This window comes from Channa argus, chromosome 1 (assembly GCF_033026475.1).
Source record: "Channa argus isolate prfri chromosome 1, Channa argus male v1.0, whole genome shotgun sequence".
Taxonomy (NCBI): domain Eukaryota; kingdom Metazoa; phylum Chordata; class Actinopteri; order Anabantiformes; family Channidae; genus Channa; species Channa argus.
The window spans coordinates 27,156,626-27,172,818 of NC_090197.1; the positions used below are offsets into that span (position 1 = coordinate 27,156,626).

The following is a 16,193-nucleotide window of genomic DNA, read 5'->3' on the forward strand; positions in this document are numbered from 1 at the left end:
ATCTAGTTTCAACCAGTTAAATGCACAACTGAAACACATTTAAAAAGCATACAATCCATGTAATTAATCGTATTCAAAGATTATTTGTGCATCTTCTTTAAATGTAAATTTTAGGGCAGATTTACTATCTAACAATAAAAAATTCTCAGCCACTTTCTGCATTTCTGACCACATTGTGTCTGATCTGGGCCTGGCATATTAATAGTGGCCTTGGCAGTGACATTATTGCAAATCTGGAGAGGGTTATATCATTTGTTTGCAGCTCTTAGTTTTATTGAGTGGTATTTAATAGTGACTTTTTCCAAAAGTGTCTGAAAGCGGCGTTGTGAAGTGCAAGCTGGCCCTAACGTGAGACTCTGTCTTCTCTGCTCTGTCCAAAGCTCCCCCTCCCTTCTGGGAGACAGTTTTTCTTCACTTCACAGCTTGCATCACTATTAGTATTATATTAAATAACAATAAAAAGGAATTTTAGTGAACATACAGCATTAATCCATCAGAAATTATTGCTTTTCTCTGATTGTCAAAAGGACAAGTCTTACTCCAATGCATTTAAAAATGATTATCTCTGCACCAGTGCTGTTCATTGGGTCTGCATCATGGGCGTGTAGTACCTAACCATACTTCATTCATTAAATCATTACTGCCTCATAATTACAGCAAAAGTCACAGAAAGAACTCAAATGCAACTGTTGATAAAATTTACTGTATTCTTTAATTGATATGTACATGTCCCCTCTCTCCCTACTTCATAAAGATAATTTCAATGAATACTTTTAATATATTTAGTAGGTTTTACATCTTCTGTACAGGACAGTTATTTTTTTCATAAAATTCACATCTAGGGCAGCAACATCATTTTGTCTGTTAGAAGAACCAAGAACAAGCATAAATGGAGTGAACAAGAGGACTTAGCAGAGAGGGGAGGTAAACACACAGCTCATGTGGGCATGTACAGAAGCAGTGCAATTAAGTTAAACTATGTACAATACAAACAATTCATTCAAATTAGGCTGTAAGATATAGAATTCAATGCATTACATTTGATATATTAAGTGACAATGAGCAAGCCAATTCTCCCATAAACTAATCACTGTCACAGTGTCTGAGTATATTATTACATTTTCTCTCTTGACTGAGGCTCACCTAAGAAAGTCTTACTCAGTTCATGTGCACCTCTATAAAGTTAAGACCATCTTACATTTCTAAAAGCATCAAAGTCAAATTTGAACCTTTGTTGTCTTCAGCTGCTTTTTAGGTTTTGTAAAAATGTTGGAGCTAGCTATTTGTAGGAGTTTATTTTGTTTTCCAGTTATGCAGGATAAACTGCAGAGCATAAATAAACACAGCAGGGGTAATCAGTCAATACTTCATTGTCCATAAAGTTAATCTATTGTACATGAAATATGCTGAGAAATTAGTTATTAACATCTATTTTTACAATAAGTGTAAACTAAACAACAATGTGCAGAGTTTAATAGTGACAACAAACAACCCCAAAAGGACCAGCAAGACACTGCAATCTATACATGGTGTAACAAGGATTAAAACAATTCAGGAACAGAATAAAAAAAAAACTTAGTACGTAATAGTAATCACAGAGTTCTTCAGGTAATTTTAAGCATATTACAGTCCAACATACCATCTTCTTAAACTGCTAAAAATAACTACTCCCTTTGTTAAATTAAAAACAATAAATAAAGAAACTTTTTGGGATAGTGGACACTCTGGTATGGTCATTCTAGGCCACAATAGCTGACATATACATTTCTCTGGGACAGGTAAAAAGCCCAGTCTGTGCTCCATTTGTCCGCTATGTTGTAAGTCAGTGTATGTCAGCCAGAGGGGAAGTAGGGAGTATCACTGTGGTAGTTGTAGTCTGGGCACACTTTCTGTACCAGTTTGTAATCGGTGCTGTAGAAGGAAATGAAAATGCAGATGACTTTGAAAGGTTTGGAGCACAGCCAGGACACATGGCTCTGTGTTTGCTCTTGGTAGCAGGTCTTGGATGGATCGTAGTTGCAGAGGGTGTTTTTGGCACCCTTCTCTACTTTCTCATACTCTATACGGCAATTGAAAGACTTTGAGTCCTTGGCGTCTATAACTGACTGCTGCGCTGCCACGTCAAACTCTACTATCTTGGTGGGAGGGACCAAGCTGACTGAGACATTGCCCTGCCCTGTGGAGTTGTGGCGGAAGTAGACACTGAAAGTGCCATTGCCATGATCCACAATCTTACCAGTGATCAGCAGATTGAGTTTGACTGTCTTAATATTGGAGTGGAAGTCTCCCCAGCCAAACATTTTCTTGAATTTCCCTGTCTTGACCATAGGCCGCCGTTTAGCTCGAGGCCGTGAGTCCTGGAGATCTGTGGTGTTTCTTAGCCAGTCCCACAAGTCTTGCTCTGAGTAGGGTTCTGGGGTATCATAGTGAAGGTCCAAGGCTGTGCTGTTTTCTTTGCCAGGCATAGTTTGTGACAGCAGCCTACTGATAGACATATCTTTACTACTCTCTGTCCATATATGTTTTAGAGTCGATTTGGGGTTTCCCGACTTGAGAATGTCTGACTTTGAAGCATGGGCACTTGTAACCTGGGAAGAAAAGACAAAAATATCTGTCAGCTGGTACATATTACATTTCACGTGGTTGTCTATCATAACAAATAATAAGGTCTCTCCTGAAACAAGTTTGTTTAGTACAATAGTACTGTACATCCAATTTGCCCACCTCTGTTAAAAAAAAGCACAAAGTTGTTTAATTAGCATTTCTGAATCATCCACGTCTACCTTTTACACAGTGGAGGGAAAGCCCTGAACATAACTAGACTAATGCTAGCTAGTGCACTTTGAATGGGACCTAGAAGTTGGTCACTGCAAGTAGGCATGCAATTTGATGCCCTTTGGCAAGAGAGCGATTGTCACACCAATACACGCACACTAGAGGGGTACATAGATGCCAAATCACAATGTGAATAACAAATGCAACTAGCAAAAGATCTCTTTTTAGAATAGAATTATATTTTTGTGCATCCTTGTGTGGGTGTCTAGTCATCAAAAAATTTGTCAATTTGTTGTGTGCATGTGAGGAGTTTGTTTGTTAACTGAGGTATGAATAGGACCACATGCTTATCTGTAGTGCTTATATGTATCCATCTGAAGACACGCAGAAAACATAGATTAGCTTTTCCATGCTTGCTGCCTTTGTTACTGTTAAGTATTTAACGGTTAAAATGCTTTGGTTCATATATCTCTTTTATTCAAGGGGGAGTGGAAAGGGGGTTTAGATTGAAATTTGCCTTTTTCTCAACTACAAGAACATTTTTCTGTTATCAGCGAAGTTGCATTTATAAGATATGTATCTCTTTTATTTAAAAATTCAGAAAATGTTGATTTTCTACCGATGTTTTCGACCGAACTGACCACTTGAAAGTATTCCATGGGGGTTAAAGATCACAGACTTTTGCTGAGCGCTCCAATTTCATATTGTGATAGCTCACAGCTTCAATTTTTTTACAATGCAACAAGCTGAGCAGAAAAACGAATACAGAAATCAAAGTGAAATATCCTTCCATCTCCTCAAATAGAGGTGGTATCTGCTGGCCCACACAGATAAATGCAGTAACTGTTCAGCACATTAAGATCAGACTATTAACAAAAAAAACCTCCTTGAACTGATGATTGATGAACCCAAGGGTTTACACTACTTTGCACAAGTGAATTGAATTAGATTTATACAGGCTCTGCTGTAGGTATGTGACATTGATCGCCTGATTTTTTACTCAAAGACATGACAGCAGATTTGTCTTGCTAAGGTTTTGCATTTTGTGGGTTGCCCCCAGGATCAATACATAGAAAATAAAGTTTTGCTACCAATCAGTTAGCTCTTAAATTGAACTGCCGTACAGCATGTCTCTCGGGAGTATAGAGACTTAAAGCCAGCTGTCCAAATACTGTTACAATGCAATAATACAATAATAAACCTGCAGTCTAAAGTATTGTGTGCCTAAGAATGGGCAGTAAAATAAAATTAAGTTGAGATTTTGGGGATCTTAAAATTTTGAATTTGGAAAAATACTTCTCTGCCAGTGATGCCACCCAATCATAGTAGTAGATTTTTGCATTTGATAGCTGTAATTTTAGCTTATGTTCAGTTAACATAGGAATAATATTACATAATATTAAAATAGTAAGGTGTTTGTACCGGCTGCCAAAAATAGCCAACAGATATCAATGACTGTCTGTGTGACTGTTACATAGTATTTAGACGCAGAATCATTTGCCTGGAGGATATTGAGATAGTAGATCATAGAACGCAGGAGTTTCGCAAGACTTTCAGTGAGATAACCGGGATTTGAGACTAGACTGAAACTACTGCAGATGTTGTTTCAACATGTCATATGGTATATCTCATGTGAGAAATTACATAATGTTAAAGGATGCCTTCACTGATTTAGAACTTGCTTCTTTTGGTTCTAGTTTGGGTAGTGCATCTACATAAAAGTCATTAAACTTCCCTTTGATTTCCATATATCTAAATATCTCTCCACCTTTAGCAAATAAATGCCTCCAGATGACATCACTTGAAATGAACCGAGATAATGTTATCTCCTTGCTCTTACTATGAAGTTTGTAATCATGGGCAATCTGCTTTTTCAGAGCAGAATAACAACTACTGTCAGACCCTGTAGAAAAAAAAAAGTACATTTTACCTCTAGAATAGTGCAGGAGATGTTTATCATAAAATTTAAATTTAGCCAGATTGGTAAAAGGCCTGGGTTAAAAGGAAAGTTGCTGGATAAATCTTGTACTTTATACTATTTTGGTTTTCAGTTAAGCTTTTACATTGCACACTGTATTACTAAACTGATAAATACAATTAATGAAATTACCACATACGAATTGCCACACAACAACTGAGGCCTTTGGGGCCACTGAGACCCATGATTGTCTTGGCAACTCCCCAATTTCTTTAATAGCTACATTACTGTAGATTTTAGCAAAAGTTACTCAGAAGCAAACAGTATAAGCTATATATTAATATTTAACTGGTGCTCTAGTATCGTAGCTGAGTTATTTTTCGTTGATTAAAATAAATTGTACTTTGTTGTACTTCATTGCTTTAATTCAGTCAGACATTTGTTAGCTGACCTCTGGTTAAACGATTACTTGTCTAATCATTAGAGGAAATAATATCTGGCTTTTAATATAAATGGCTGTCTATCTGTAATCATTGTTTTGTCCAATAAGTGGGCTATATGGTGTGCAAATAAAAATATTTATCTGTGCAGTTTTCAGGCCCAGGCATCATCCAGCATATTTTGGGTTTATGGCCAGTGGGCTTCCTGGACCCTAAAGCTGCCAGCTGTAGTGTGCTCACCTAAGGGAATGGTGCAATCTGGTAAACATAGTAAGCACCACTGCCAGCACAGGCCTTACAGATACCTGACTACTGGCCAGACAGCATTTGGTTGCCCTCAGGCATGCAAAACTGTTGTACAAGGCAAGCAGCACAGTCTCTGTCAGTACTTTTTTTGTTTGTTTGTTTTTACTAAAGTCTCTTCACAAACTGTGAAGCTATAGGATTCTTATTTTTCTTGACTGGTCTCGGAAGTTTGGTATACAATGGTATACAATTGAGCAACTGTGGCGCAGGAAGGTACAGCGGTTGTCCACCAATCTCGCAGTTGTTGGTTCAATCCCCAGCTCCTCTGGTCACATGTCAAAGTGTCCTTGAGCAAGACAGTGAACCCCAACTTAGTTGTTCCTGGCTGAGCATTGGCCAGCTGCATAGCAGCTCCCCCATCTGTGTGTGTAATTGTGAGTGCAAATGGGTGAATAAGAAGCAGTGTAAAGCGCTTTGAGTGCCAATAGGTAGAAAAGTGCTATATAAGTGCAAAACATTTACTAGTTTGTTCATATCATGCAATCATTGTTTTTACATGACTCTTGGTTTATCTCTGTCATAGAAATAAACCAAACTTCAAACTCATAAACCTTTGCCGTACACAGCAAATCATTTTATACACCTAAATTTGTTCACCCACAAATATGGATGTCAGATGTAACTGATTACTTAATTGATTTTCTCTTTCCTTCTTTTTGGTTAAGGAATGGGAAAACACCTTGTCATAAAATCCACTTTGCTGACTTTGCCTGTCTCATGTAATTCTTGGGAGGACAATAATAAATGTTTTCTGTGGGATGCTAGTCTACAATTTGAATGTAATAACAAATACAAATCAATGGGTTATATCCTGGTAAGTCAATAAAAGCTGAGTGGTTTGTGATACCAACAGATAAAATTGTGAAAAAACTTTTGTTGTGACAGTCTCAACAATCCACCAGGAATGGGTGCTTGCATGCATTTGATAAGCACCTTTCCAGAGAAGAAAAATTGAACCCGATCTATATATATATATTTTTTTTTTATGTAGGACAAATGTCTGCGTGAATGCCTGATAAAATGATGTTGTTGAATTTAAGATGCAGCTTTCTGTCTGACCACCCCATTTAATGGGGCATTATCAGTTGTTTTTAGCCTATAACTATTATGTTGGATGACCTTCTACCTTCCAGAAGACTTAACATCTAGTGAATGTAGTAAAAAATGACAGAAGCAGTATCGGCAGTTGGTGACAAATTTTTAAGGCTGCTTAAACCATAATGAGTGCTAATAACCCCCTTACCTAATGCAATTATGTAACTGTTGCCATTCGATGATGTGATTCCTGATTGAATGGTACAAATATGTATTTGTGAAGTTACAGAACAAATGGCTGTATAAGAAAATTAAATGTAATAAAGTTGAGCTGTATTTTTCTAATATTCCAATCTTTATATGCCTTGATATGACTAAGCAACTGCTTTAGGGCTCAAAATTCCTTAGGTATGCAATACATGACATACATTTTGCTGTAATTTACAGTTTTTCACATTTGCTAAGATGCATTTGTTAAATTAGGTTCCACTTGATCTTTATCATTGCCTTCTTAGCGCAGCATAAGCAAATGTGTTTACACTAATTGGTTTTACACATTTTTTACACATTTTTTACATTCACAAAGGAGTTAACACATGTGATATTTAGTCACCCAAAACCTTGTTGTGATAAAAGTTACTTGCAAAATATAGGTTCCTCATGAATGTGTTCAACCCCCTTTATAAAATACTTCTATCAGTAGTCAGTCAAGACCTTAATCTATCTTAGAATTTGTGAGTGGAGTTAAAAGAGAGATGTTATACTAAAATGGTGTAGTGAAGAGGGAGTTAAGCCATGATGCAAAGTTCTCAATTTAACAGTCAGCCTATGTTCCAGCTCTCACCCAAGGTCATGAGCTTTGGGTAATGACTGAAGAAAATAAGAACGTGGTGGCTGGGCTCAGCCTTAGAAAAAGGGTATGAAGCTTGGACGTCCGGCGGGAGCTTGGTGTAGAGCTACTGCTCCTTCACATAATAAGAGTATGTTTAAGCAGTTGGGGTGTCTTGTAAGAATGCCTTCTGAGTGGCTCCCATTGGAGTATTTCTGGGCACACCAGCTAACAGGCGACCCAATACACTGGAGAGATTATTTATCTCATCTGGCCTGGGAATGCATTGGAATTGTTGAGCTGGAAATTTTTGCTGGGGATAGGAATACCTGGAAAAACCTTATTAAACCTGCTACCACCACAACATGACTCTGGATAAATGATAAAGATAATAAAGTGATAGATGGATATTGAAAGGGACTGTTTTTTCCTAGTCCCTGTGCAACCTGACAGAAGAAGAAGAAGACGAAGACAGCTTAACAAAGAGGTATGGTGAAAATTGCAGTGCACAGATGTTTGCCACCGATTGAAATTGGTGGCAAACCACACAGGCTCAATCCACAGAGGCTCAATACTGACTTAAAGGCTTGGATACAGAGGTCCACAGAGTGAGAGGCAATAAAAACTCTGTGGACTGTGGATACTTAATACTTGGGTGTTGTTGTCCAAAATAGTTTTTATGTGTGCTGATGGAGTCACGTGTGTTAAGATTTTGCACAACCATGGAATTGCTCAGGAGTGATGAAAAAACTGCATTGAAAGAGTTTGATAAGCAGTGTCATAAACCATCTCCTTCGTTGAAGGTCACTTGAATCTGACAATAACCGGTTTCTTAACACTTTGTTCAAAATGGGTCTGTCCAGAATGTGGAAATTGCTGTCTTCAAAGTAATGAGTAATGAACCGTCTTTCAGATGCAGATTCTGCACCAATATGCCAGGTCCACAAGACAAGACTCAGCCTCTGATCTTAGATGATCAGATTTATAAACAAACTCCTTTACAACTTTTTTGATGCTACAATGAACCAACTCACTTCGCCCTCAGCTGTTGCTCGTTGCAAGTCAAGAAGTGCATTTATATTAGTACACATTAGAAAGTGAAGCAATGTCAGTTTTGTTTTTAAGTTCTTCTTTTTTACTTTGATATAAACAAAGGTATCAATAAGTATCACTAAAACGTAACGACACGTACTGTATGAGCCAACCAGGGTTTCCTTTATTTTTCTTTATATTTTGTATTGTAAGGTTAGTTAGATTAAGAAGCGTATGGGTAAGTGTACTGATTATGTCATCAATGAATCATATAACTGCCTTTGAAGTTTGCCTTTTAAGTTTGTTTAACCAGTTGTTGTAGAAACAATGTTTATAAAAAGTTTGTTACAAGAGAAGTTGTTCAGCTCAGCCTTTGGAAAGAACAGACACAGAGCTATAAGATACAGCTATTAGAGATTTAAGGTTAGTTATTAGAAAAAAAACTGTCTTTATTTAATCGTTTTGTTTGAGTTTGTATCATTTTGTATTTGAGTTACAAAAGTGCATGTCAAACAGTTTACAATTGCAAGGGAACACTATGACTATGATCTGTATTGTTGAATTAATACTAGAGGTTCCTCTGGAACTATATTTCCATGGTAATTAGGCCTAGATACACCAATATGCCACAACATTACATCACCTAATGGTTTTTTATAAAAATATTATGGACTAATAAATACTTGTCAGCACATGAAGTGGGTAAACTCAGCTCCACCCTTTACCAACAATCAAATCATCACCGATTTGGAATGGATAGGATGTCAGCAAGCTTGTCAATTCATTCAAGTGAAACTAACTAAGCTGGTACTATAAAGTAATGAAACACAGGTATCATGAATACCAGGCAATTTTTTAACACAGTGCCACCGCACAGAAGATATTTGTCAGATGATTTCTGAGGGTAAAGATAATACACCCATGGATATAAATGAAACTCAACTCTAAGCAGTCCATTAGTAAAGCACTCTTGCTATTTGTGACAGCTTTAGTGGATTCTGCCTGTCTTGCTGGTTAACAATCACAGACCCACAGTGTTGAACAAAAGAATTTTGTAGTAAGGCGATGCTTCGTTCCAGCCAAGACAAAAAAAAAAACAAACATGCTAATAATTAAATGAGACATTTTGTTTATATTGTACAATTCCTTCATAGCACCAAAGTAGTTGTTTTTATCCATCTCCATCTCCTCCATCTCTCAGGCACAAAGATCTGCCCGCACAGCATCAGAAAGATCAGACCCTACTTTTCCAATTATGCATTATATTATATAACCGAGCTCTTTATGCAGGCTCTCTGCACGGGCTTACTGTAGCCAACCACATCAGGTTCACAGCTTTGACTCTGGCCTTACAGACTGGTGAACTCAACAGCACATTCCTACCTTGACTGTCACATCCCGGTCTTACCTGTCCTATCTTGCACTTGCCTCTCACGAAATGGAAACAATTTCTCCCCTAGCACTGTGCTTTAATGTTTTCTCCTCGACTTAGACTTTTTGCCTGCTTTGTCATCATGCTTTTAAGTCGCTTTGGATAAAAGAATCTGCAAAATGATTGTGCAGGTCTACAGGACCTCTCAGATAAAGGAAGTACTTGCTTGAGGTTATTGCAGCCAAAAGTGGTTCAAACAGTTATTAAAACACTTTTTCACATATCATTTTTACCAGTACAGGTTTAATAGGTCTGTTCAATGAAGGCATGAAATATCATGAGATGTGTTTTATTAGCTTGGAAATATTGTGTTTGTTAATATTTGTGACAGGTGAAGATCAGCTCATAATACATTCTCTTTACCTCGTTATTATGAAAATATTGCACCCCTATAACCTTTTTATTACCAATATATTATTGTTTTATTTCTGAAGTATTACTCCATCATTACCCTCCTCCTATTACCCAGTTGTAAAGTGCTACCAAATAATAAAGTAACACACAAGCATCTCAAATTCGTGGCTTACTTGGGTACATATTTAGTAAATTCACTTGCACAAGTACTTTAGTCATGTCCCTTTGGAACACCAGTTTGGTTACTAATAATTTGGCCTTGCATAAGATTGCTTTTATTGGTTTGCAGGTATGTTTATGCATGTTCAGGGAATATAATTCTCATAGTGCCAGGACTTTTTTTTAGGTATGTGGCCAAAGGCCCATATATGCTGCTCCAAATCACAAAGCTATTTTCCAATAATCATCTCACCTTCTTTTCAATGAGTATTGTCACGTAAAAGGTGAAAACTGTCTCTCTTTACTTCTCTTTGTCTTTACTAATGCAGTGTTTCTGTGTTAGAACACCTTTTTATGTGTTACTACTACAATAAGACTGTATTAGTATTTGTTTGGAGTATCTGTGTGATTACTCAGCATTTTCTTCATACCTTCCTCTTTTTGTTGTTTTGGATAAAAACATAAAACTCGCACACACACAGAGGCACTTAAAAGGCCTGACCCCACCTCATGTGCTCCTAAGCCAATAGGAATCTTTTCAAAATAAAGGTCCTCTGAGATACCACCTCACAGGAAAGACAAAGCTTTACTTACACAAGTAAGTGTGTAAGTACGTGTAAGTAAGTTTGTTATTGTCTTTTTTCAACAGTTAAATTTAATTTAACTTTTTTATTCTCTCCTTATTTATACAAAATTTATAAAAATCAAGCATCAATGATTTTTTCTAATTCTCCTTATTTCCCATTCAATGTCCAGTGTTTGGCTCCATGTTTAATATTTTAATGCACACGCTTGTCAGCATTCTGAAACTTCTTAGCAATCAACATCTCTCGTGCAGCATATCAGCTTTCCCACATAGTTTCCTTGGAAATGGCCATTTCTAGTTTCTTTCTGTAGGGCTACATTCTAAAACCTGTATACTTATCTACTTATCTCTGTAAACTGGAGCATGGTAACTAATGTGTATTTAGCCAGCACTACAGGAGTTAATTAATTCAACCCACTGTGTAGAGACAAAGAAATAATCAATACTGTGGGTTAATGTGTGTGGGTTAGAGTAAAAGGTCTCTAGCTGTAGGTTTCGGAGTTGGCCACACCATGTTACTGCTCACAACCTTGTTTTCCCCCATAGTTGTAGGGAGAAGGTTAACCCTTTTCCCATGTAGATTTAGTTCATCCAAGTCCAAGAATGCATTCAAAGTAACTTTGTTGCCCTTTTTTGCTTTCACTCGAACAGGAACTATGGCAAAATGCCCTTGGTGCACTCAGGTCGGTCACCGAAGTTTTGATTACATCTTCTGTTCACAAATCACCATCCATGAACTGCCTCTCCTTCTTGATCTTCACATGCAGCAAAGTAGGGTACGTCCCTGAGCAGGTCTGGCAGTTTACTTCCTCCTGACAGTGCTTACACATATGTCCTGGTTTAAGACACCTGAAGTATAAGCCTTTGCTTTTGAGAAAGTCTTATCTTATGCTTGTAAAAAAAATTATAGAGTTTTTACAGTGTTCAAAAATATGCTCCTCATTGCAAAAGACAAGACTTAGGTGAGGCTTCAATGGTAATAGAATGGCCTTTCTTGTTAGAGCTAGGCTCTACGCTTACATCCTTTTGAGTATTCAATTGCTTTGCAGTAGTGGTGATGCTCTTTTTACCACCACCTGCCCTTCCTGGCTTGATATTTGAAGGACACTTTATGTGTTGTTTAGGTTTGTCTATTATGTCCCCATAGTAAAGGTGCAGTGAGATCTGGGATTCGTTCTCAAACTCCACTACATCTATAAACGTAGCCTTATGCTCGTGTTTCTTATAAATGGAATAAGCTACTTTCCTCCACTTCTTTCTCAACTCGTATGGAGGCTTAGAATGAATTGCCCATATGTTGGCTGCAGCATTAAGCTCTTCCATATATTCCAAAACTGCCCTTGCGTTTACGCAATTGATTAGGAAAATAGCAAATAAATTGAGCGCTTCACCATCTTCAGACTTAATTGTTTGCAAACCAAAGGCCTTATCCCATGTAGGCTACTGATATCTTATATTCATTGCCAAAACGCTCCTTTAAAAGCTTCCTGGCCTTTGATATTCTTGGCTTGGTTTCATATGAAAGCAACTTCGCACCATCCCCCTAGGTTTTCCACTTGTCTACTGCTCTAAAAGGTAGAGCGGATGACTCTCCACCCCGTGTTCAAATGCTTTGATGAAGAGTCTATAATCTAGAGGATCTCCACTAAAGTTAGGAACCATTTGAGAAGGTATAAAACCTGTGGTGTTGATCTGGAATTTCAGTAAAATCGTTCTGACACCGATTATCCCTAAACGAACCATGTTGACTTTAAGATACTGGCAACTGGCTAACAGCACTTTCTTGAAAATCAAAGTGCAAAGTCTCCACCAGTACAGTACCAGTACACTCCCACTCTAACCAGCATGGAAACACCCCTGAAAGGGTTCATCTCTTAATTTCCTCACACCGTTGCTGACATTTGAACCACATGACGGAACGGAGCCTCCATGTTTCCTTAAGATCTAAATGTAAGTGTTAGCGTTCTTTTCCAATTGTTCTTTCTTTGCTCTAATTGTTGCTTTTTGTACCCTAAGCTTTGCTTTTTGCTGATTCCTTTCTGCCTAACGCCCAACTTCTTGCTCCTCTAGAGCGCGTATTTGCCTTAATGCTTCCGCCTGTGTTGATAAGGTTGCTCTTTCTACTACAACCTTAATCGCCTTTGAAGCGGAAAACGCTACAGAGCGAACAGATCTTGTTTTGGACATCCTGGATCTCCTTGAGGATGCCGCAGACAGTGTCTTCAGGACTTACACTGTCATTTGCCTTATTTGCTCCTTCAATGAGCTAATGTGCCTCTTTAATCCAACGGACAACTTCATCACCAAATGATCTGAATGATTCGGCACAAAACAGGCGTGCTGATCGCTATTCATATCCTCTTCGGAGGATATATCACAAAATTTTTTGGGTTTTATATCACAAAATTCACCAAACAGTTGGTTGAACCCAAAGCATTTTCCATGGCCTTAAGACTTGGCTTTTCCACACTAGCTGAGTAGTGTTTAGCCCATGTAGAGAATGTTTCTTACTAATGTAGAGGCGAATTTACTCGTATCTGATGGTCAAGTACTTCACTCCGCAAATCGTTGTATGAAGAACATTTCACATTTATTGTATTTGTTTCTCAAATTAGCTGATAACAGACTATTTGTACATACACATTTACAACAAGTAATCTCATAAAAACATTCACAAACAGCTTCATCATCAGTTTCTCAAAGTATAGCTAAACCCAAAGAACTCGGTAAGAAACCTTTGAACCTTTCACTTCTACCTTGTTGCGGTCCCCACTACCATGTAATCAGTTCCTTTGCTCCAGCTACCCTCTCTCTTGTCGTCCACATCTGTTCCTTTCAATAGCTGAGCTGAATTGTATTCTCTTGTAACAAAACCATAGCTATGCATTGTTTCCTTGACAACGGACAAAAAAACTTAAAAGGTAAAGTACAAAGGCAAATTATAAAATCAATCATCTGCCAATGTTATCACTAATGACATCATCAGAACACCTAAGCATATAAATAAACAAAAAAAAGAGGAAACGCTGGTTGGCTCATACAGTACTCCTTCCATCTTTCCATCGCACTCCTGGCACCTGTCAATACAACCCCATCCTAAACTTTAATCACCCTAATCTGCACATCTTTCCCACTTCTATCTCTCTGCCTCAAATCCACCTCTCCCTCCTTAGTTTCCAACCTAGGATACAAGTCCTAATATGGTCTTTGTTTGGCCTTTGACACGTCTACCTCCACCTTACACTGCATCTCCCTGTGCTCCTGTCTATTCTCTTCAATCCTCTCAGTATCCCACTTCTTCTTAGCTAACCTCTTTCCCTGTACCCTAAACTTCCTTGTTCCACCACCAAGTCTCCTTGTCTACTTTTGGTTTGGTTTCCAAACCATGGTTTCCAAAAAGAATTTCAAATTTTGATTCATCTGACCACAGAACAGTTTTCCATTTTGCCTTAGCATATTTTAAATGAGTTTGGGCCCAGAGAACACTGCGGTGTTTCTGGATTGTGTTCACACATGGCTTCTTCTTTTCATGATACAGCTTTAACCTGTTCCTGTTGCTAAGACTGTTGATAAATTGCTTGTACTCCTACTCCTATATGTATGGCCAAATGTGTGTTATTCTGAGAATGTTTGGCTAGTTAGAAAGAATTTCTTACTGTTCACTGTGCACCTCTACAGTTTTCTACACTCCATATACTACAACCAAAAAAAGATCGAAGGAGCTAGCACATATACATTATTTACAGTATTGAAAGCCACCATGTGAAGACTGACTCATTGAGCTGCACTGCACTCACATTAGTTTTGAACACTATAGTTTATACAGCTGGCTGAGGATATTTTCTGGAGGGAGTGTGTCAAGAATACATCAGTAGTAAATATTAGGTTCATGTGTTTTGCCAGGACAAGTCTTTTGGATCAAAACCTATGAAAATAAAAATAACCCGAAGTGATTTGTTGTGAATAATTAATTTTTTCATCCGTTCTTGTGATTATCTTGTCGCTTTTTGTTAAGCACATTGGTATTGTTGATGTGAATGACCTTAGGGATCACATTGTGTTACTGTAGTGTGTACAGTATAAAGAAACAGAGGCTTTCAGAAAAGCACAGTGTTGTCCGGAAGAAGCTGTAAAAAAAAGTTAAAAAAAGGAAAAAAAAGAAAATAAAAACAAGGAAAATAAAAGTTATCTACAATATGGAAGAGGAAGAATGAACAAAAAGACGTGTCTGAAAAAACTGAGCTATCATGGATTGAACACTGATAAATGAATATTATTGAAGGCCATGTAAAAATCGTTATTTTACACGATGAGTTGTGTACATGTAATACTAACTGCTTTTCCAAGGGAAGAGTAAGGATCTTTTGAAGGATGTGAAGTTAGAATTCAAAGTGGAACTAGAGTATTGTCAATAATTTTAGTGAATTGTCTTGGCACTCAAAGTGCTCTGCACTGCTTCTCATTCACCCATTCACACACCGATGGGGGCCAACACTCACTGGAACCAACTAGGTTGGGGTTTGGTGTCTTGCTCAAGGACACTTGTGATCGGAAGAGCCGAGGATTGAACCAACAACTGGTGGTTTTGGATGGCCGCGCTACCTTCCTGCGCCACAGGCCTCCATAAGGAAGTTGTCCACGTACCACAGGGCCAGTGGTTTGATCCCTGGTCCTGGCTACATGACGAAGTGTCTTTGGGGAAGACACTGAACCCGAGGTTGCTCCTGGTGGGTCAGGTGAGAACCTTGCATGGCAGCACCCGCCATTAGTCTTTGAGTGTGTGTGTGTGTGTTTGTGAATGGGTGAATGGGAATCAACATTGTAAAGAGCTTTGGATAAAAGCACTATATAAGTGGCCATTTACCATTTACCATTCTTCCATCAGTGAATCTGCATTTGAAGTAAGACAAGTTTCCTGTTGCTTTGACTGGTTTTTACTGAGAGCTGTGAGAGCATTTCTCTTCCTACCTCCATGTGTGCAGTTTTATTTAGATGCACAACTATATTGAAGGATTTATCAAATTGAAAAATAGCCTTTTTTCTGAAATGTGAACTTATTTCCCAGACATGAAGCTTTTTCAGATGTTTGGGCTGTTATTTGGTAATAAAATGGTTCTTTCTTCTGGCTGTGTTTACATCCATTTATGTAACCTGGTTACTGGAATTCTGTGTGTACATGTAACAGATGAGTGATCTGATTTCTCCACCACCTCAGACTTATTGGGGAAGCATAAGCATGGATCAACGGTTTTTACAGTATCAAAGATCAACAGCTTTAAGCTTGTTCCTTCAGGGGCTACCACAGCACAGTAGAGAGAGGAAAAAGG

The 16,193-nt window shown here is 38.0% G+C and overlaps 1 protein-coding gene across 1 annotated transcript in view; it reads right to left on the reverse strand.

Moving 5' to 3' along the window:
* Positions 1-684: 684 nt before the first annotated feature.
* nxph1 (neurexophilin 1) overlaps positions 685-16,193 on the reverse strand; it is a 47,124-nt gene continuing 31,615 nt past the window's right edge. Inside the window, exon 2 of the mRNA XM_067510680.1 lies at positions 685-2,588. Within this exon, the coding sequence (XP_067366781.1) occupies positions 1,833-2,588 (756 nt within the window). The 3' untranslated portion in view covers positions 685-1,832. The remainder of the gene's footprint in view (positions 2,589-16,193) is intronic.